Source organism: Mesoplodon densirostris, chromosome X (genome assembly GCF_025265405.1).
Source record: "Mesoplodon densirostris isolate mMesDen1 chromosome X, mMesDen1 primary haplotype, whole genome shotgun sequence".
In the NCBI taxonomy this organism is placed as follows: Eukaryota; Metazoa; Chordata; class Mammalia; order Artiodactyla; family Ziphiidae; genus Mesoplodon; species Mesoplodon densirostris.
Genome location: NC_082681.1, coordinates 41,930,989 through 41,954,464, shown reverse-complemented (window position 1 = coordinate 41,954,464; position 23,476 = coordinate 41,930,989). Strand labels below are relative to the sequence as shown.

General features: G+C 37.7%; 1 protein-coding gene across 2 annotated transcripts in view; it reads left to right on the top strand.

Annotated features, from left to right (window-relative positions):
* COL4A5 (collagen type IV alpha 5 chain) overlaps positions 1 to 23,476 on the top strand; it is a 237,857-nt gene that overhangs the window by 138,971 nt on the left and 75,410 nt on the right. For both annotated transcript variants that reach the window (XM_060088071.1, XM_060088072.1), the window contains exons 19-26: positions 619 to 751; positions 7,346 to 7,519; positions 7,861 to 7,944; positions 17,521 to 17,613; positions 19,819 to 19,889; positions 20,176 to 20,367; positions 21,181 to 21,349; positions 23,323 to 23,415. In XM_060088071.1, coding sequence (XP_059944054.1) covers positions 619 to 751; positions 7,346 to 7,519; positions 7,861 to 7,944; positions 17,521 to 17,613; positions 19,819 to 19,889; positions 20,176 to 20,367; positions 21,181 to 21,349; positions 23,323 to 23,415 — 1,009 coding nt within the window. The remainder of the gene's footprint in view (positions 1 to 618; positions 752 to 7,345; positions 7,520 to 7,860; positions 7,945 to 17,520; positions 17,614 to 19,818; positions 19,890 to 20,175; positions 20,368 to 21,180; positions 21,350 to 23,322; positions 23,416 to 23,476) is intronic.

The following is a 23,476-nucleotide window of genomic DNA, read 5'->3' as shown; positions in this document are numbered from 1 at the left end:
TCCTAAAAGGTCATTCAGGACGTGAAACAGGTGAGAGAGGTATTGGGAGTGAGAAGTAACTTGACAGAGTCCAGCATTAAAAGTGACATCAGATATAGTAAGAAGTAGTGAACAATTTTGAATCCTTCAACAGGATAAGTAACACAGAAAAATTGGTTCTTGAGGAAGTGTGTCCAAGTAGTAGATCTGGATTAAATGGGACAAGCTCAGAGTTGCTTCTGTTAGTCCAAGTGTAAGGTAAGGATAGAAGCTGTTGCAACAAGAAAGAAAGGGACACATTGGAGAGACATTTTTAGTAAAGAATTATCATGCTTAGGTGATTGGAATGAATCGAATGTGAATTATAAGATAAGAGACATCAAACATAATTCTAGCTCTGTAAGTCTGGGGCTCAGGAGAGTGGTAATATTAGTACTGGCATTGAACATTTTCTAATCTGTTGAAGCATAGAAGTAACATAGAATATGACTCACAATCTTCGTAAGTAGTCTTGATGATTTTGCATCTGAACACTTTGTGACGATGATACACTGTAATCATATGTAGCTGCTAGGTTATTTGCAGAAGAACAAGTCTCTTCCTCTTTGAATTCCTTTATTTTTTTCTTTCATAATAAAGGTAATTCCTAGGCCTGGAACTGGTGTAACTGTAGGAGAAAAAGGAAACATTGGGTTACCTGGCTTGCCTGGAGAAAAAGGAGAGCGAGGATTTCCTGGAATACAGGGTCCACCTGGCCTTCCTGGACCTCCAGGTAAAAGAGACTGTGCTGTACTTAATAGCCTTGAATTTATAGTATCTTTACTAATCCAAGTATACAGCAGTATCATACTAGTTCCAGGGTTATCATGGCCATAGAAGACAGAGGTATTTTTTAATGGACAGAAACTTCTCAACTCTTACTATAGCTTTTCTCACCAAGTTTCTTACCTGTACTTTAAAAAAAAAGAAGAATGAAAAGTTATTTGAATAGTGTCCTTTTACCCTAAAAAAATACCATTTCTACCTTTTGTTATTAATAAATTACACCAAACAGTACTGTGATCCAAAAATTAATCATTATACCTTTCATGCTGTTATGAAAGGGAACGTTGTGCTAATAATGCCTAGTTATATAAGATTTACTGTATTTTTATATAGTAAATAGCACTATCCACTTAGAATTCTAGAAACATCTACCTAGAAATCCCCATGGTGATTTTGCTGTGCAGTAAAATCTTGGAGCTCAATACTGAGTTGTATATCATTCCTTTGTTGAAGATACACAGTATAGTAGAACATTTCTAATTTGGCCACAAACTGAGCAGTACCCTTGTTTAGCGTGTTTATTTGGATGTTCTGTGAAATGAGGTGATAGTAAGGATTTATGTAAAAGTTGAAAAAACATCCACAGTATCTGTCACACATACATGTATAATAAATTATGGTTACTTTTCCTTCAAAAATATTTGGCTAATGAAATATTAACATGATGAGATGAGTGACACTCAGTGTTCCTCCCAAGGAGAAAGAGAATAAATCGTGGGTCCCATTTTGCTCTAAGTATGCACTTTGGATTTCGAGCTTCAAGGTAATGGACTAAACACATACTGTGTCTGGAAAATTGAGATAAGGAATTCTCCAAGGATGTAGCAGAAGAGTTAAAGTGTTAGCTAGTATTAAATAAAATTTAAGACGCACAAAGGATAAACCTAGAAGTCCCAAAATCCAGCATGAAGGAGTTCAAGGAGAGAATAGGGCAAGAAGCAATATTTGAAAAATTAATGGCTGAGAACTTCTATCTATTAAAAAATGATTCCCTGTGAAAAAGCTTATGAATTACAAAGCAAAAGTAAAATAATAATACAAAAACACGTAACTAGACACATTTTAGGGACATTTTAGAATTTAAGGGTAAAAAGAAATTCTTAAAAACTGTCTGAGAGCAAAGGCAGATCACCTACAAAACAGTGAGAATAAGAGGAAGATAATGGAGCACATTTTCAAAGTAATAAGGAAAAATAACTATGAATTTGAGATTCTATATTACATCAAACTATCATCCTAGTGTGAAGATGGGATGCTTAGAAAGTTTACTACCTCCAGATCTTCTCTGAAATAGTTACTGGAGGTTTTACTCCAAGAAGAAGACAATAAATTCAGGATGAAGTTGGCGGTGGGGGTGGGTAAGATACAAGAACCAGTGGTTAAGAAAGATATTGATAAAGTATTTTAAGTCTAAATAAGTATGGATCATAAAAAATAACAGAAGTATTTTAAGTAACAATATGGAAGTATAATTGTACACATGACTAACACAGGATATGGACATACAGAGAGAATGGAGAAGTGAATGATAAGGTTTTTTGTCTTGTTAGAGGGAGAGAATATAAATATTATTAACTCTCTTAAGTTTTTCAAAAAATATAAGTTTTAGTACATAGGTTAAACATTTTAATAGTAACCACTAGAAAAGAATAGAAACAATATACATTACTTACTTGTTGAGGAAAGAAGATGACCAAAAAGCTGGATCTATGTCACACAGATTAGGATTGGGACAAAACAGACACAGAAAAACCTGAATAAATAGAAAAAAATAAATAAAATGACAAGAAGTTAAAAATAAATCAGCAACTCCAATAAATGTGAAAGGACTAAACACTGATTAGTAGACAAAAACTAAAATAAAATTGGAATAAAAATATCTGTATGCTGTGCACAGTAGACATATCTAAAGTAAAACAACATAGAAAATTTGAAAATAAAGCAATGGGAAGATACTAAGCAAATGCTACCAAAAGGAAAGCTGGTTTAGCAATTCTAATACAGTATGAAATGGAATTCAATGAAAAAAATGCATTAAAAAACAAATTTTTCACATGGATAAATAGACAACTTATACCACACTGATATAAAGGTCACTAAACTTATGTATCTAAAAATATAGCTTTGAATATGTAAAATGAAAACCGATAAACTACAAGGGATAATTTGACAACTCCCCAATATATCAAGTAAGTGAAAAACAAATAAGGATATAAATGATTTGAGCAACACAAGTAAGCTGTATTTATGGGGGAGAGAGAAAAACTGTGTGTTCAGCAGAGAATGTACATTCTTTTCAAACACACATGAAGCATTTATAGAAATTGACTCTATTAGACCAGAAAAAATCTTTTAAAATTATATGCGGGCCATGCTCTGTGACCACAGTGAAATGAAGTCAGAAATTAACAACAAAAAGCACCAAATATTTGTATATTAAAGTGCATATTTCTAAATAACTCTAGAGGTAAAGAGAATACAGAAATGGAGATGATGAACTACTAAATGCTAAATAAACAACCTCGTATCAAAACTCATTGTACCCTTAATTTATCACAAAATTAGAGATACTGAAAATAAATGAACTAAGTTGGAAAAACAATAAGAAATAAAACAAGCACATGCCATTTGCAGCAACATGCGTGGACCTAGAGATTGTCATACTGAGTGAAATAAGTCAGACAGAGGAAGACAAATATCATATGATAGCGCTTATATGTGGAATCTAAAAAAAGGCTACCAATGAACTTATCTACAAAACAGAAATAGAGTTACAGATGTAGAAAACAAACTTATGGTTATCAGGGGGCAAAGGGGGGGAGGGATAAATTGGGAGATTGGGATTGACATATACACACTACTGTATACAAAATAGATGACTAACAAGTACGTACAGTATAGCACAGGGAACACTACTCAGTACTCTGTAATGGCCTATATGGGAAAATAATCTAAAAAAGAGTGGATATATGTATATGTATAACTGATTCACTTTGCTGTACATCTGAAACTAACACAACATTGTAAATCAACTATACTCCAATACAAATTTAAAAAAAGCACAAAAAAGCACAAACAAAATAGATGGAAAAACTTGAGAAAGGTAAAAATAAAATATGATCAAGATAAAGGGAAGAGAAGGCACAAATAAAATCAGTAAAGAAAAAATATTATTACCATAAATACAATTAAAATTTTTAGATTACAACAAAACTATAAAACTATGTCAATATATTTTAAATTCTAGGTGAAATATACGTTCCTTATGAAACAGAAAACATAAAGTAATACAATTTTCCCGAGAAAGTAGGACACCTAAGTAGATCAATTACCATAGAAGATTTTGAAACGTTAATGGTCTCCATGAAAAAGCATTGGTTTTGTGGGTGGTTTTATAGAGTTTTATGGATGAAATCTACCAAGTTCTTGAGCAGGTGATTCTCATAGTTTATAAACTGTTTCAGAACATTTTTTTAAAAAGGAAATTCAGTTTAGCAGTATCAGTACCAAACCACCAAGGAGATACACTGGAAATAACTATAGTTCAATATCATTTATGAATGTGGACATAACAATCTTAAATAAAATATTATCAAATCAATCCAGAAGTATATTAAACAATATGATATTATGACCAAATAGATTTTACCCTAAGATTGCAAGGATGGTTCAACATCACTGTAATTGACCACATTGACATATTAAAAGAGAATAGGCCAATAGATGCAAAGAAAACAGTAAAGTTCAATACTTATTCATTTTTAAAAGGAAAAAAAATTCTTAAACTAACATTAGGGACTTCCCTGGTGGCGCAGTGGTTAAGAATCTGCCTGCCAATGCAGGGGACATGGGTTCAAACCCTGGTCCAGGAAGATCCTGCATGCCATGGAGCAGCTAAGCCCATGCATCACAAGTCCTGAGCCCACGCACCTAGAGCCTGTGCTGGGCAACAAGAGAAGCCACTACAATGAGAAGCCCATGCACCACAACGAAGAGCAGCCCCTGCTTGCCACAACTAGAGAAAGCCCACACTCAGCAACGAAGACTCAACATAGTCATACATAAACAAATAAATAAATAAATAAATTTATTTTTTAAAAAAACCTAAGATTAAAAGGGAACTGTCTTGAAGACCTAAATAGACATTTCTCCAAAGAATACATACAGATGGCCAAGAGGCACATGAAAAGCTGCTCAACATCGCTAATTATTAGAGAAATGCAAATCAAAACTACAATGATGTATCACCTCACACCAGTTAGAATGGGCATCATCAGAAAATCTACAAACAACAAATGCTGGAGAGGGTGTGGAGAAAAGGTAACCCTCTTGCACTGTTTGTGGGAATGTAAATTGATACAACCACTGTGGAGGACAGTATGGAGGTTCCTTAAAAAACTAAAAATAGAATTACCATATGACCCAGCAATCCCACTACTGGGCATATACCCAGAGAACACCACAATTCAAAATGGCACATGCACCCCAATGTTCATTGCAGCACTATTTGCAGTAGCCAGGTCATGGAAGCAACCTAAATGCCCATCGACAGATGAATGGGTAAAGAAGATGTGGTGCATATATACAATGGACTATTAGACATAAAAAGGAACGAAATTGGGTCATTTGTAGAGACATGGATGGATCTAGAGACTGTCATACAGAGTGAAGTAAGTCAGAAAAACATATCATATATTAACACATATATGTGGAATCTAGAAAAATGGTACAGATGAACTGGTTTGCAAGGCAGAAATAGAGGCACAGATGTAGAGGACAAATGTATGGACACGAAGGGGGGAAAGTGGTGGTGGGGTGGGGTGTTGTGATGAACTGGGAGATTGGGATTGACATATATACACTAATATGTATAAAATGGATAACTAATAAGAACCTGCTGTATAAAAAAATAAAATAAAATTCAGAAAAATAAAAAAGGAACTGTCTTGGGCTTCCCTGGTGGCACAGTGTTTGAGAGTCCGCCTGCCAACGCAGGGGACATGGGTGCGAGCCCTGGTCCAGGAAGATCCCACATGCCGTGGAGCAACTAAGCCTGTGCACCACAACTACTGAGCCTGTGCTCTAGAGCCCACGAGCCACAACTACTGAAGCCCGTGCGCCTAGACCCCGTGCTCCACAACAAGAGAAGCCACCGCAATGAGAAGCCCAGGCACCTCAGTGAAGAGTAGCCCCCGCTCGCCACAACTAGCGAAAGCCACACACAGCAACAAAGAACCAAAGCAGCCAAAAGTAAATAAATAAAATAAATAAATTTATATAAAAAAGGGAACTGTCTTAATTTGATGGCAGAATATAAGACTTGATGTCTTATATTCTCTTGAAGCTATCTACTTCATACAGGAAGTACAGGACTGTTCAGGAAATGTCATACTTTTTGGTGAAACATCAGGAGCATTCTCATTCAAGTCAAAAATAAGATAAAGATATGGTCACCAATACTGTTTGTTCTTATACTGAAGATCCCAGCCAGCATACTAAGTCTTGAAAAAAAAGAGGTGTATGGATAAAAAACAAAAAGCAAACTAAATTTTGGTTATTCACAGGCCATGTGATAATCTACCCATAGAGCCTAAAAGAATCAAATGACAAATTACCAGAACTTAGAATGTTTGCAAGGTAGCCAAATATGAGTTGCAAACTTAAATAACTTACCTTCCTCTAAACCAGCAATAAAATAATTAAACGTACAAGAGGACAAAATCCAGTTAACAAAAGTAACAGTCATAAAACTGACATTAGCAATCAGATTTACCCATGAATAAACCAAACAAAAGATGTGTAAGATCTCTTTCATAACTTTGTAAAATACTATTAAATAATATAAAATTAATAAATGGAAAGATATAATACTTAATTATTACTTGATGCAAGAACTCAATATTATATACAGGCAATTCTACCAAAATTTAATCTTTAAATTCAAATTAATCTCATTCAAATTACAATGGTTTTTAAAAAAATGAAACTGACAAGCTGACTCTGAAATTCACTTGGAAGAGTAAATTTGTAAGTGTAGTGAAGATGGTTTTAAAAAGAACAAAGATGGGTATATTTTCCTTACCAGTTTTGAAAACATTATAAAGCTGTAGTAATGAAAAAGTGTGTTAATGATGCAGGAACAGATAGTGGAACAGAAGAATGTCCAGAAACAGAGCCACGTTTACATGAGAACTTTGAGATGTCTCTTTTTTTCCTGTAAATGGCTTCCTGGTATTTCTGAGATTAAAAAAGATCATAGTGTCAAAGGAGAGTGAGTAGAGAGTTAGTTATTAGTACATTTCCAAAAGTAATAAAGCTACATTAAATTATTCTTTCTTATACTCAAAGTAGTACTTACATTATTGGAACTTTCCATCTTTTCTCTAGATGTTGATTCTCATAGAAAAAACTAAGAACATAACTGGTATTATACATTAAAGGAAGATCTTATCATTACTTAATGTCTCATTGAGACCCAAAGTAATATGTCTAAAATAAGATCATTTTGATCACTTTTAATGGGTATTTGTTTTTATCCTAGGACTTGCAGTTACAGGTCCTCCTGGGCCCCCTGGCTTTCCTGGGGAAAGGGGCCAGAAAGGTGATGAAGGTCCACCTGGAATTTCCATTCCTGGATCTCCTGGACTTGATGGACAGCCTGGGGCTCCTGGCCTTCCAGGGCCTCCTGGCCCTCCTGGCCCTCACATCCCTCCTAGTAAGCTATAGTTTTTTTTCCTGTTAAGTTCTATTGTTGTTTTTGTTTTGTCTTTATTTATAAGTGAATCTAGCTGAAGGTTGGCATCATTCTTTGTATTTCTGATAGCTAAATATTCTTCCACTGCTTCTACTTTTGATTTTTGGTGATTATTTGATATTTAGATTTGTTCTTCAAATTATCACTAATATTATATCTTCCTTTTGTTTATAGGTAGTTGTATTAATACAGAGAAATAACTGAAAATAGATCTTTTTTTCTAGCCTATCAGACTTTCTCTTTGTTGTCTTCTGGATATTTTACAACAATTGGCTTGCTGTTCTTGTTTTATCTTATCTCAGGTGATGAGGTATGTGAAGCAGGCCCTCCTGGCCCTCCAGGATCTCCAGGTGATAGAGGACTCCAAGGAGAACAAGGAGTGAAAGGTTTGATTCCCATATTCCTTCATCCTTTGAAATCATCAGCAAAATCCCCTATATCCTCCACCCTACCTCAGCCACTCACTCCCATGGTCATACCCCAAGACCACACATTACCAGTAGTGCACACTTCCATATTTTGATTTCCCAAATCTCATTTTGTGACCACTACATCCTATCTTTCTGGCTTACTACCTCTAATAACCTGACTCCAACATAACTTCACACTCACTGAAACCTACCAACTTTGACCGTCCCTCAACCTTTTGATGTCCTTTCTTCTCTCTTAACCCAGCTTAAATTCCATAATCAATCTCATACATAAACTCTTGACACCTTTGCCCTCCTCTCCTGCCATTGTACTCACTTCAACCAAAAGCACAGCCCTGGTAATTCCAAATTACCACCTCTTTTGAGCCTGTGCCTTCCCTCTTCAAACTTCTAACACCTCCTCTTCCATTCTCATTTTAGGATTCTGACTTTGCTTCCTCCTCCACTGATCAATTGAAGCAATAACAAGAGAACTTTCACAGATTGCCGCCACCACCATATTTACCCACCTATTTGCATCTTGCCCCTATATTCTACCTTCCTGCCTATTATTGTTACTGATCCTATCTAAAGCAATTCTTCTGTTTGTACAATAGATTCAGTTTCCTCTTGTTCTCCCCCAAAAATTCATTCCAGAAATTCTTGTCTCTCCCATATCATCAATTTTCCCCTTTTACTGGATCATTCCCAGCAGTATACAAATATGCTTTTTTCACCCATCTAAAAATATTTTATCATAATCCCACTTCCCCTGCCTGATACTACGCCATTCCTCTGCTTCCATTTGGAGCAAAACGCTTCAAGAATTTTCTACTCACTGTCTCTAGATAACTCTACTCTCATTTTCTCTTAAACATACTCCTCAGGACTTCACTCCCCTCCCCCCACCACTCCATAGATGCTGCTTTTGTCAAAGTCATCAGCAGCCTGTTCACTGCCAATTCAAATATCAAGTCTCAGTCCATTATTTCCTTGATTTTTCCATTCTTTAACACTTTCTTCACTTGGTTTTCAGTATATTACAGGCTCTGTTTTTCTTCCTATCTTCCTGGCATATCATATATATTAGATATAGGTATAGATATGTCTCTCTCTATATATAGATATGTCTCCTCCTATATATACTTTGTCTCTATATGTATATCTCTCTGTATGTATGTCTATCTATTACCTCCCATGTAACTACTGTCTAAATCAAAATATAGAACTTTTCCAAGACTCTAGAAGACTCTCTTGTGCATCCTAGTCAGCACTCCCAAAGGTAACCACTGTTGTATCCTCAATCAAACAGTTTGCCTAACTTTGAACTTTGTATAAATGGAATCATACAGTATGGGCTCTTTTATGTCTTAATATTTTATCTGGCTTCTTTTGCTTGATATTATATCTGTGAGGTATATCCATGTTTTTGTTTGTAGCAGTATTTTTTCACTGCTCTTTGGTATTTCATTGAATGAATATTCATATTCATATTCATCCATTCTAATGTTAATGGACATTTGACCTGGGGCTATTATGAATGCTGCTATGAACATTCACACACACACACACACACACACACACATATATATATATATATATAGTAGGACATAAGCATTCATTTCTGTTGTGTAAACCTGGTAATGGAATTGCTGGGTCATAAGGTAGATGTATCTTTGATTCCATAGATATCACCAAACCATTTTTTTTTATTTTTTGCTTTATAACAAATTTAATCAGTTATACATATACATATGTTCCCATATCCCCTCCCTTTTGCGTCTCCCTCCCACCCTCCCTATCCCACCCCTCCAGGAGGTCACAAAGCACCGAGCTGATCTCCCTGTGCTATGCGGCTGCTTCCCACTAGCTATCTGCCTTACGTTTGGTAGTGTATATATGTCCATGCCTCTCTTTCACTTTGTCACAGCTTACCCTTCCCCCTCCCCATATCCTCAAGTCCATTCTCTAGTAGGTCTGTGTCTTTATTCCTGTCTTACCCCTAGGTTCTTCATGACATTTTTTTTCTTAAATTCCATATATAGTGTCAGCATACAGTATTGTCTTTCTCTTTCTGACTTACTTCACTCTGTATGACAGACTCTAGGTCCATCCACCTCATTACAAATAGCTCAATTTCATTTCTTTTTATGGCTGAGTAATATTCCATTGTATATATGTGCCACATCTTCTTTACCCATTCATCCAATGATGGACACTTAGGTTGTTTCCATCTCTGGGCTATTGTAAATAGGGCTGCTATGAACATTTTGGTACATGTCTCTTTTTGAATTATGGTTTTCTCAGGGTATATGCCCAGTAGTGGGATTGCTGGGTCATATGGTAGTTCTATTTGTAGTTTTTTAAGGAACCTCCATACCGTTCTCCATAGTGGCTGTACCAATTCACATTCCCACCAGCAGTGCAAGAGTGTTCCCTTTTTTCCACACCCTCTCCAGCATTTATTGTTTCTAGGTTTTTTGATGATGGCCATTCTGACTGGTGTGAGATGATATCTCATTGTAGTTTTGATTTGCATTTCTCTAATGAGTAAAGATGTTGAGCATCCTTTCATGTGTTTGTTGGCAGTCTATATATCTTCTGTGGAGAAATGTCTATTTAGGTCTTCTGCCCATTTTTGGATTGGGTTGTTTGTTTTTTTGTTATTGAGCTACATGAGCTGCTTATAAATTTTGGAGATTAATCCTTTGTCAGTTGCTTCATTTGCAAATATTTTCTCCCATTCTGAGGGTTGTCTTTTGGTCTTGTTTATGGTTTCCTTTGCTGTGCAAAAGCTTTTAAGTTTCATTAGGTCCCATGTGTTTATTTTTGTCTTTATTTCCATTTCTCTAGGAGGTGGGTCAAAAAGGATCTTGCTGTGATTTATATCATAGAGTGTTCTGCCTATGTTTTCCTCTAAGAGTTTGATAGTGTCTGGCCTTACATTTAGGTCTTTAATCCATTTGGAGCTTATTTTCGTGTATGGTGTTAGGGAGTGATCTAATCTCATACTTTTACATGTCCCTGTCCAGTTTTCCCAGCACCACTTATTGAAGAGACTGTCCTTTCTCCACTGTACATTCCTGCCTCCTTTATCAAAGATAAGGTGACCATATGTGCGTGGGTTTATCTCTGGGCTTTCTATCCTGTTCCACTGATCTATCTTTCTGTTTTTGTGCCAGTACCATACTGCCTTGATTACTGTAGCTTTGTAGTATAGTCTGAAGTCAGGGAGCCTGATTCCTCCAGCTCCATTTTTCGTTCTGAAGATTGCTTTGGCTATTCGGGGTCTTTTGTGTTTCCATACAAATTGTGAAATTTTTTGTTCTAGTTCTGTGAAAAATGCCAGTGGTAGTTTGATAGGGATTGCATTGAATCTGTAGATTGCTTTGGGTAGTAGAGTCATTTTCACAATGTTGATTCTTCCAATCCAAGAACGTGGTACATCTCTCCATCTATTTGTATCATCTTTAATTTCTTTCATCAGTGTCTTATAATTTTCTGCATACAGGTCTTTTGTCTCCTTAGGTAGGTTTATTCCTAGATATTTTATTCTTTTTGTTGCAATGGCAAATGGGAGGGTTTCCTTGATTTCACTTTCAGATTTTTCATCATTAGTATATAGGAATGCCAGAGATTTCTGTGCATTAATTTTGTATCCTGCAACTTTACCAAATTCATTGATTAGCTCTAGTAGTTTTCTGGTAGCATCTTTAGGATTCTCTATGTATAGTATCATGTCATCTGCAAACAGTGACAGCTTTACTTCTTCTTTTCCAATTTGGATTCCTTTTATTTCCTTTTCTTCTCTGATTGCTGTGGCTAAAACTTCCAAAACTAGGTTGAATAAGAGTGGTGAGAGTGGGCAACCTTGTCTTGTTCCTGATCTTAGTGGAAATGGTTTCAGTTTTTCACCATTGAGGACGATGCTGGCTGTGGGTTTGTCATATATGGCCTTTATTATGTTGAGGAAAGTTCCCTCTATGCCTACTTTCTGCAGGGTTTTTATCATAAATGGATGTTGAATTTTGTCGAAAGCTTTCTCTGCATCTATTGAGATGATCATATGGTTTTTCTCCTTCAGTTTGTTAATATGGTGTATCACATTGATTGATTTGCGTATATTGAAGAATCCTTGCATTCCAGGAATAATCCCCACTTGATCATGGTGTATGATCCTTTTAATGTGCTGTTGGATTCTGTTTGCTAGTATTTTGTTGAGGAGTTTTGCATCTATGTTCATCAGTGATATTGGCCTGTAGTTTTCTTTCTTTGTGACATCCTTGTCTGGTTTTGGTATCAAGGTGATGGTGGCCTCATAGAATGAGTTTGGGAGTGTTCCTCCCTCTGCTATATTTTGGAAGAGTTTGAGAAGGATAGGTGTTAGCTCTTCTCTAAATGCTTGATAGAATTCGCCTGTGAAGCCATCTGGTCCTGGGCTTTTATTTGTTGGAAGATTTTTAATCACAGTTTCAATTTCAGTGCTTGTGATGGGTCTGTTCATATTTTCTATTTCTTCCAGATTCAGTCTTGGCAGGTTGTGCATTTCTAAGAATTTGTCCATTTCTTCCAGGTTGTCCATTTTATTGGCATAGAGTTGCCTATAGTAATCTCTCATGATCTTTTGTATTTCTGCAGTGTCAGTTGTTACTTCTCCTTTTTCATTTCTAAGTCTATTGATTTGAGTCTTCTCCCTTTTTTTCTTGATGAGTCTGGCTAATGGTTTATCAATTTTGTTTATCTTCTCAAAGAACCAGCTTTTAGTTTTATTGATCTTTGCTATCGTTTCCTTCATTTCTTTTTCATTTATTTCTGATCTGATTTTTATGATTTCTTTCCTTCTGCTAACTTTGGGATGCTTTTGTTCTTCTTTCTCTAATTGCTTTAGGTGAAAGGTTAGGTTGTTTATTCGAGATGTTTCCTGTTTCTTAAGGTGGGATTGTATTGCTATCAACTTCCCTCTTAGAACTGCTTTTGCTGCATCCCATAGGTTTTGGGTCATCGTGTCTCCATTGTCATTTGTTTCTAGGTATTTTTTAATTTCCTCTTTGATTTCTTCAGTGATCACTTCGTTATTAAGTAGTGTATTGTTTAGCCTCCATGTGTTTGTATTTTTTACAGGTCTTTTCCTGTAATTGATATCTAGTCTCATAGCATTGTGGTCAGAAAAGGTACTTGATACAATTTCAATTTTGTTAAATTTACCAAGGCTTGATTTGTGACCCAAGATATGATATATCCTGGAGAAGGTTCCATGAGCACTTGAGAAAAATGTGTATTCTCTTGTTTTTGGATGGAATGTCCTATAAATATCAATTAAGTCCATCTTGTTTAATGTATCATTTAAAGCTTGTGTTTCCTTATTTATTTTCATTTTGGATGATCTGTCCATTGGTGAAAGTGGGGTGTTAAAGTCCCCTACTATGATTGTGTTACTGTCGATTTCTCCTTTTATGGCTGTTAATATTTCCCTTATGTATTGAGGTGCTCCTATGTTGGGTGCATAAATATTTACAATTGTTATATCTTCTTCTTGGATCGATCCCTTGATCATTATGTATTGTCCTTCTTTGTCTCTTCTAGTAGTCTTTATTTTAAAGTCTATTTTGTCTGATATGAGAATTGCTACTCCAGCTTTCTTTTGGTTTCCATTTGCCTGGAATATCTTTTTCCATCCCCTTACTTTCAGTCTCTATGTGTCTCTAGGTCTGAAGTGGGTCTCTTGTAGACAGCATATATATGGGTCTTGTTTTTGTATCCATTCAGCCAATCTGTGTCTTTTGGTGGGAGCATTTAGTCCATTTACATTTAAGGTAATTATCGATATGTATGTTCCTATTCCCATTTTCTTAATTGTTTTGGGTTCGTTATTGTAGGTCTTTTCCTTCTGTTGTGTTTCTTGCCTAGAGAAGTTCCTTTAGCATTTGTTGTAAAGCTGGTTTGGTGGTGCTGAACTCTCTCAGCTTTTGCTTGTCTGTAAACCTTTTAATTTCTCCATCAAATCTGAATGAGATCCTTGCTGGGTAGAGTAATCTTGGTTGCAGGTTTCTCTCCTTCATCACTTTAATTATGTCCTGCCACTCCCTTCCGGCTTGTAGAGTTTCTGCTGAGAGATCAGCTGTTATCCTGATGGGGATTCCCTTGTGTGTTATTTGTTGTTTTTGCCTTGCTGCTTTTAATATGATTTCTTTGTGTTTAATTTTTGACAGTTTGATTAATATGTGTCTTGGCATATTTCTCCTTGGATTTATTCTGTATGGGACTCTCTGTGCCTCCTGGACTTGATTAACTATTTCCTTTCCCATATTAGGGAAGTTTTCAACTATAATCTCTTCAAATATTTTCTCAGTCCCTTTCTTTTTCTCTTCTTCTTCTGGAACCCCTATCATTCGAATGTTGGTGCGTTTAATGTTGTCCCAGAGGTCTCTGAGACTGTCCTCTGTTCTTTTCATTCTTTTTTCTTTATTTTGCTCTGCAGCAGTTATTTCCACTATTTTATCTTCCACCTCACTGATCCGTTCTTCTACCTCAGTTATTCTGCTATTGATCCCATCTAGAGTATTTTTCATTTCATTTATTGTGTTTTTAATCGATGCTTGATTCATCTTTAGTTCTTCTAGGTCCTTGTTAACTGTTTCTTGCATTTTGTCTATTCTATTTCCAAGATTTTGGATCTTGGAAATAGAATCTTGGATCATCTTTACCATCATTATTCTGAATTCTTTTTCAGGTAGACTGCCTATTACCTCTTCATTTGTTAGGTCTGGTGGGTTTTTATCTTGCTCCTTCTCCTGCTGTGTGTTTTTCTGTCTTCTCATTTTGCTTATGTTACTGTGTTTGGGGTCTCCTTTTTGCAGGCTGCAGGTTCGTAGTTCCCGTTGTTTTTGGTGTCTGTCCCCAGTGGCTAAGGTTGGTTTAGTGGGTTGTGTAGGCTTCCTGGTGGAGGGGACTAGTGCCTGTGTTCTGGTGGATGAGGCTGGATCTTGTCTTTCAGGTGGGCAGGTCCACGTCTGGTGGTGTGTTTTGGGGTGTCTGCGGACTTTTTATGATTTTAGGCCGCCTCTCTGCTAATGGGTGGTGTTGTGTTCCTGTCTTGCTAGTTGTTTGGCATAGGGTGTCCAGCACTGTAGCTTGCTGGTCGTTGAGTGAAGCTGCATGCTGGTGTTGAGATGGAGATCTCTGGAAGATTTTTGCCGTTTGATATTATGTGGAGCTGGGAGGTCTCTTGTGGACCAGTGTCCTGAAGTTGGCTCTCCCACCTCAGAGGCACAGCACTGACTCCTGGCTCCTCAATTTGGGATGATTTGTTGTCTATTCATATATTACACAGATGCAGGGTACATCAAGTTGATTGTGGAGCTTTAATCCGCTGCTTCTGAGGCTGCTGGGAGAGGTTTCCCTTTCTCTTCTTTGTTCTCACAGCTCCTGGGTCTCAGCTTTGGATTTGGCCCCGCCTCTGTGTGTAGGTCTCCGGAGGGCGTCTGTTCTTCGCTCAAACAGGACAGGGTTAAAGGAGCAGCCTCTTCGGGGACTCTGGCTCACTCAAGCCAGGCGGGAGGGAGGGGCACGGAGTGCGGGGCAAGCCTGCAGTGGCAGAGGTCGGCGTGACGTTGCACCAGCCCGAGGCGCGCTGTGCGTTCTCCCAGGGAAGCTGCCCCTGGATCCCGGGACCCCGGCAGTGGCGGGCAGCACAGGCTCCCGGAAGGGCGGTGTGGACAGTGACCTGCGCTCGCACACAGGCTTCTTGGCGGCGGCAGCAGCAGCCCCAGTGTCCCACGCCCGTCACTGGGCTCCGTGCTTTCAGTCGCGACTCGCGCCCGTCTGTGGAGCCCCTTTAAGCAGCGCTCTTAATTCCCTCTCCTCGCGCACCAGGAAACCAAGAGGGAAGAAAAAGTCTCCTGCCTCTTCGGCAGCTCCAGAGTTTTCCAGGACTCCCTCCCGGCTAGCTGTGGCACATTAGCCCCCTTCAGGCTGTGTTCTCGCCGCCAGCCCCAGTCCTCTCCTTACGCTCTGACCGAAGCCCGAGCTTCAGCTTCCAGCGCCGCCCGCCCTGGCGGGCGAGCAGACAAGCCTCTCGGGCTGGTGAGTGCTGCTCGGCACCAATCCTCTGTGCAGGGATCTCTCCGCTTTGCCCTACCCAGGTATGTGGGGAGTTTCTTGCCTTTTGGGAGGTCTGGGGTCTTCTGCCGGCGTTCAGTAGGTGTTCTGTAGGAGTTGTTCCACGTGTAGCTGTATTTCTGATGTATCCGTGGGGAGGAAGGTGATCTCCGCATCTTACTCTTCCGCCATCTTACCAAACCATTTTACAAAGAGGATTTATTTAGTTTCCATTTCCCTCACAACTTATTGATGCTGAGCCGCTTTTCTTATAGTCTGTACATTCTTTTTGTAAAGTACCTATCTTTTTCTATTTTAATTGGGTTGTTGGATATATGTATCACAAATATATCCTCCCATTCTGCAACTTGCTTTTTTACTCATGTCTTTTCTTGAACAGAAGTTGTTAATTAAAATAAGTCAAATTATTAATGTCCTCTTTTATGGTTAGTGCTATTTATGTTCTGTTTTAGAAATCTTTGCTTATCCCAAGGACCTGATGATATTCCTCTATGTTTTCTTCTAAAAGCTTTATCGTTTTTGCCTTTTACATTTCGACCTTTGATCTGCCATGGAGTCGTCCTTGATTCCCTTTTTCTTTTGCATTCTATATGTGATCCATGAGAATACCCTATTGGCTCTACTTTCAAAAATGTCCAGAATCTAACCAATTCTCATCATGTTCATTGCTGTCACTCTGGAATGAGCTACTATCTCTCCTAGATCACTTCAGCAGTAGCCACTTATGTGGTTACTCTGTTTCGATCCTTGTACTTAGATTATATTAACATAGCAACCAAAGTCATCCTTTTAAAACTTAAGTCATATCATGTTGCTTTTCTGTTTAATTTCTTCTCCTAGATTCTCATTTCACTCACAGTAAAAGCCACAGTCTTTGTGGTGGCCTATGTGATATTTTATGATATGCCACTTGTTATAACCTGTTAACTGTCTGACCTGGTTCCCCTTCCTCACTGTGCTCCCACAATCTGTTCTCCTTTATGTTCCTTCTATATGCCAAACATGGCTACTCTTTCTACCTGGACTGCTCTACAGTCATTATGCACGTGCCATGTCCTTTAAGTTTTTTTAATCACGTGTCATCTTCTCAATGAGGTCTTATCCTAACCACCCTATTTAAAATTGCAACCTGCCACCCACCCCTAAGCACATCCAATTTCTCTTACCCAGCCACTGGTAGAATGTAAACACTGTGAAGGTATGGATTTTGTCTGTTTTGTTTATCAATGTATTACAAACTCCTCGAACAGTGCTTGGCACATAGTAGGTGCTCAGTAAATATTTATCAAGTAAATTGATTTTAGATATAGGCTTCTCCAGCTACACTGTTAGGTAGGAGTATTATCCCTTAGTGCTAACTTCTTTAGAACCTATCTAAAGAAGATATATGTACCACTTCAAGTAAAATTTGTTTTTTATTATGGTTTTCTCTAGGTGACAAAGGTGACACCTGCTTCAACTGTATTGGAACTGGTGTTTCAGGGCCTCCAGGTGAACCTGGTTTGCCAGGACTTCCAGGTCCCCCAGGTAAAACAATCTTCCTCAGGGCAACCTTAAGAATATTTCTTGGCTAGATATTAGTGAGCTTATAGTTTTAAATGATGCCAGTTTCTCATTTTATGGCTAGGCACTCACATCCATAAATAATTAAATATGAAATGTCACTACCTGCTATGAAATAAATTTTGCTCTTGTTCCCAGTAGCTGAAGCTACCAACATTTTCTATTAAAGAATTTTGACAGTATTACTCCAGGAAAAATATCTTCCTTATTTTCCATATGGTGAGGAAAATAACTTATACAGAGTCAGACTTCTTTATTCCAGAAAACTGGGGAAAATGTTCATAATACCTGGCCCCTGAATATGGCTTTCAGTGGCCAAGATTCTAGTCATTGGGATGTATCACATGTTGTCATTAAGAAACGGTCTTCTACCAGAGTTTGGCAATCAATTGCCAATATTCCTCTTTATTTTTTTTTTAATTTTTAAAAATTAAAAAAAATTAAAATGTTCTTTCTTTTTAAAAAAAATTATTGGAGTATAGTTGATTTAAATGTTGTGTTAGTTTCATGTGTACAGCAAATTGAATCAGTTATACATATATATATATATATCCAGTCTTCTTTAGATTCTTTTCCCATTATAGGCCATTACAGAGTATTGAGTAGAGTTCTCTGTGCTATACAGTAGGTCCTTATTAGTTATCTATTTTATGTATAGTAGTGTGTATATGTCAATTCCAGTCTCCCAATTTATCCCCCTCCTCCCTTACCCCCCTTGTAGCCATAAGTTTGTTTTCTTCATCTGTAACTCTGTTTCTGTTTTGTAGATAAGTTCATTTGTACCTTGTTTGTAAATTCCACATATAAGTGATATCATATGATATTTTTCTTCCTCTTTCTATATATAACTCCTCCTTCCCCATTTCCAATCAGAAACATATGTGATATACATCAGACCCACAACTCTTACTCAACTGCCTCTTGGGGTTTCCCAATATTATTTTCTCTTGAAATCACATTTCATGTCTGAGTCAGTCAGGGCTGAGAATAGATACCAGGTCTCTTACCTTTCTGTCTAGTGTGTCTGCCAAACACACATCTGGTGTTTGGAAATAGATTTTCAGCAAGACTTATAGCTGCTCCTAGAAGTTAATCATCCAGCCTTGTACTTCCAGTCTAGTGGTTTTCAAACTTGGGAGCACATCAGAATTACTTGGAGGGCTTGTTAAATCCCAGATTCCTGGGTCGCACCCCCCCACACACAAATTTCTGATTCGGTAGACCTGGGGTGGAGGGCCCAAGAATTAGCATTTCTAACCAGTGCCCAGGTGATGCTGATGCAACTAGTCCAGGGACCCATTTTGAGAGCACTGCTTTAGTAATATTTCCTCTAGTCTTTGAGCACCAATCCTTCCTCATAAACAAAATTTTCAGGAGTGACAAACCAAAGAAAGAACTGGTAGGAATCTAGGATAATTGCTTAAGTAAGAACAAAGAAAGATACACAGACTTTGTCCTTATCTCCTTCTCACCTTGGCAATGGGGTGGTTATAAGAGCAGAGCATTTCTGTGCATAGTACTTGGTAGCTGCGAGCTCTGAGAGGCTTTGGAATTGGAAATACCTAAGGATACAATGCTGTATGTACCAGGAAATGTTAGCTTTACCTAAAAGAAAGGATGATCTCCTCACCCTCAGAGCATAGAATAGAAAAATCAAAATGTGACTTGTTAAATGGGATTAAATGGCATTCTTATTTTTTAATTAATTAATTTATTTATTTATTGGCTGTGTTGGGTCTTCATTGCTGCATGTGGGCGTTCTCTAGTTGTGGCAAGTGGGGGCTACTCTTCGTCTCGGTGCGTGGGCTTCTCATTGCGGTGGCTTCTCTTGTTGCGGACCACAGTCTCTAGGCGTGTGGGCTTCAGTAGTTGTGGCTCGCAGGCTCTAGAGCTCAGGCTCAGCAGTTGTGGCTCATGGGCTTAGTTGCTCCACGGCATGTGGGATCTTCCCGGACCAGGGATCGAACCCGTGTCCCCTGCATTGGTGCATTGGCAGGCAGATTCTTAACCACTGCGCCCCTGGGGAAGTCTGGCATTCTTATTTTAAAACTTGACTTCCTGACTTGCTGATTTTTATATGAGCTTTGTCAGGATTTCAAGCTCAAAGCTCACATTACTCTGTGTGTGTGTGTGTGTGTGTGTGTGTGTGTGTGTGTGTGTGTGTATTAGGATCTCTTGGTTTCCCTGGACAGAAGGGTGAAAAAGGACACGCTGGTGCAACCGGTCCCAAAGGATTAACAGTAAGTTTTGAGTATATCATATAACAAAGGAAGTAGAAGAAACCCATTTACACTTTGATTTTCACTTGTGGATATATATAAAAGAAATTTAGTTTTTTTATTATGATATATTTGATTCTTTCACTCTCGCTGACTCATGTCTCACTTGACTCATAGCTTGGTACACTAAATGTTATTGGGCAGGTTGATGGGATAAACTGGAGAAAGTATTAGAAAAAAAGAAACCGAGTTTCTTTTTCTCTCTCTTCTTTTTCCCCTCTTTATTGCCCCACCACCACCTCCTCAGGGCATACCAGGAGCTCCAGGTGCTCCAGGCTTTCCTGGACCTAAAGGTGAACCTGGTGACATCCTCACTTTTCCAGGAATGAAGGGTGACAAAGGAGATTTGGGTTCTCCTGGAGCTCCAGGGCTTCCTGGTTTACCTGGCACCCCTGGACAGGATGGATTGCCAGGGCTTCCTGGCCCCAAAGGAGAACCTGTGAGTTGGTTTGACATTCTTGGTTTTGTCATGTCAAATTGTTAGTGATGTTTCCTAGGATAGGCCTGGTGCTGAGATGAACATGTAATCAATGCTTAAAAGAATGTGATTATATATACTAATGGTGCATTGTTATTGACTACATAGGGTTTATTTACAGTTCTTTTCTCAGTAGTTTTATTAATTCTTTCTGCTTAACCCACTGCTATATTGAGTAATATTTGCTATGACTACGTAGGCAGGAGGTTAAGATGCTTATGGGTCACTGTGAGGTTCCCCTTTTCTTATCCCACATAGCCTTGTCTGTTTTTTTTTTAGACCGGACAACAAAAGACTAATTTGGTTTTTATATAAAGTAAGCTTAGAGATTAGTGTGAGTAGATGGCCGTGTGAAATGTGCCATGGAGCCTACAGATTGAAGATAAATGAGTAGATTCTTATTTTGTGCACAACACACAGCCCAGGATATTTAGGTAGAAAGTGCTATTTTATTAAATGTTAGCTAGGCTGTAAACTTCTTGACTTCATGAACGCAGAGATTTTTGACTGTAAGCTTCATGAATACAGAGATTTTTGCCTATTTTTATTCTTTGCTTTATCACCAGCACCTGGCACATAGTAGGAACTCAAAACTATTTGTTAAAAGAATGAATAAGTAGAGTGATCACACATACCACCCCATAATAACACACACTCATGCAGTTTTTAAGAACTATTTATGGCTGTATCATTTCTCTAGTTGTACTTAGTAATACCAACCTACAGATAGCTGTTATATCTATATGTTTCTGTATTAAATTTTTCCCTTTTCAGGGTGGAATTGCTTTTAAGGGTGAAAGAGGTCCCCCTGGGAACCCAGGTTTGCCAGGTCTCCCAGGAAATAGGGGGCCTATGGGCCCTCTTGGTTTTGGCCCTCCAGGCCCACCAGGTGAAAAAGGCATACAAGGTGTAGCAGGAAATCCAGGCCAGCCAGGAATACCAGGTGAGTTTACTATGGTTGTTTTGTTTTTAGTTTGGTGCTTACAAGCAGAAATGTATTTATTATCTTTTGGCCATTCTTGGCTTCCTTTTATGAGAATTGCGTTTCCATCGCCATTTATATTGGGGTTTCTCAGAGCTTCTTAGCAGGGAAACATAAATGTGTGTGTGTGTGTGTGTGTGTGCACGCATGCGTTTTAAGAGGGGCTTCTCTTTAAATTTTTTGACTGTATTTATTGTTACTGTTGTTGTTTTTAAGTGCATGATATATATAATGTGCATGATATATATAATGCAAAGTTTAACAAATAATTATAATGGAAACACATACATAACTACCACACACGTCAAGAAACACAACATTGCCAGCATCCTCAAAACCCCTATCCTCCTCTCTCTGTCCTTTCCGATCATAATCCCCTTCCATTTCTCCAAAGGTAAACACTGTCCTGACTTTTGCATAATTTCCTTCCATATATAGTTTTATCACCTAGATATGTATTCCTAAACAAAGTACTTTAATTATGCTTCTTTTTGAGTGTTATATTAATGGAAGCATAGGGTAAGTATTCTTTATGTTAACTTTGTGTATGGATATAGCATATTCATTTTCACTGCTGTACAGTATCCCACTGTGTGTGTGTGTATGTGTGTGTATCACCGTTGCTTTATGCATTCTATTGTTAATGGACAGTTGGGTTATTTATAGTTCAGGCCTATTATGAATAATGCTTCTATGTGCATTCTTTTATGTATATTTCTGGTGTACATGTGCATACACTGCTCTGTGACAGAGATCAGCAAACTACAACTCTGGCCCTCCACATGTTGTCATAAATGAAAATTTTATTTGAACACATCCACAGCCATTCACTATTGTTTATGCTTGCTTTTGCACTACTACTACAGAGTTGTTGTTGCTACAGAGACAAGATGGCCCACAAAGCCTAAAGTATATGCTGTCTGGTCCTTTACAGAAAAAATTTGCCAATCCCTAGGCTAGGCTATATACTTAAGATTAGCATTCTTGAGGCATAGAATAAATACATCTTCAGCTTTACTAGATAATTCCAAACTACGTCCAAAGCAGTTGTACCAGTTTATACTCCCACCAGCAGTATTAGAGGTTTCTTGTTGCTCTATATCCTCATAAGTATTTTGTATTGTTAGACTTTTTCATTTTTGCCAGTCTGTTGAGTGTGATATATCTCATGGCAGTTTTATTTTATATTTCTCTGATTATATTAATGTTTACCATCTTTACATATGTTTGTTGACTATTTGAATTTCTGTTTGTGAAATGTCTATTCAAGTGTTTTGACCATTTTTTCTTTTGGGTTGTTTCTTTTTCTTATTGATTTGGAGGAATATATGTGTGTGTGTGTGTGTGTGTGTGTGTGTATTATTTGCATCAGTTCTTTATTAGCTATTTATTTTGCAAAATCTTAATTCACTATGGCTTGCCATTTTCACTCTCTGTATGGTGTCTTTAATGAACAGAAGTCAATTTGAATGTAGTCAAATATATCAACCTTTTCTCTCTCATGGTTAGTGCTTTTTATGTCATGTTTAAGAAATCCATCTTTGTCCTGAGCCTATTTCAAATTCTTATTTCAATTAATGAGAAGTAGTTGTACTTGGACTTTGCACACATAAAACCTTAAAGTACCACTAGTTAACCAAAAAGAAGTATTTTTCTTTTGACCTACATTTAGAAAATATTTTTATAGATGCCTAATATTTTTATAGATGCCATCTTCATGGAAACCCTTAAAACCGTCATCTACTTTTCTCTTTGAAATTTCATGCTTCTGTTTAGTATCTTCCTTGAAAATATATATAGGATTGTTTTTCTCGTACATTTTTGTGAGTTTGAATTTTTAGAAGATTGTAAGTACTTTCTTTTTGTTTTAATTAGTGGAGATCTTTAGTCAAGTGAACACTTCCCATTCACTATTAATTCCCACTTGTTCTTAGGTCCTAAAGGTGATCCAGGTCAGACCATAACACAGCCAGGGAAGCCTGGCTTGCCTGGTAACCCAGGCAGAGATGGTGAAGTAGGTCTTCCAGGTATGTGAGGAAATTATTTGACCATGTCTTCAACACTTGTTGGTTTCTTTCTTTGGCTACT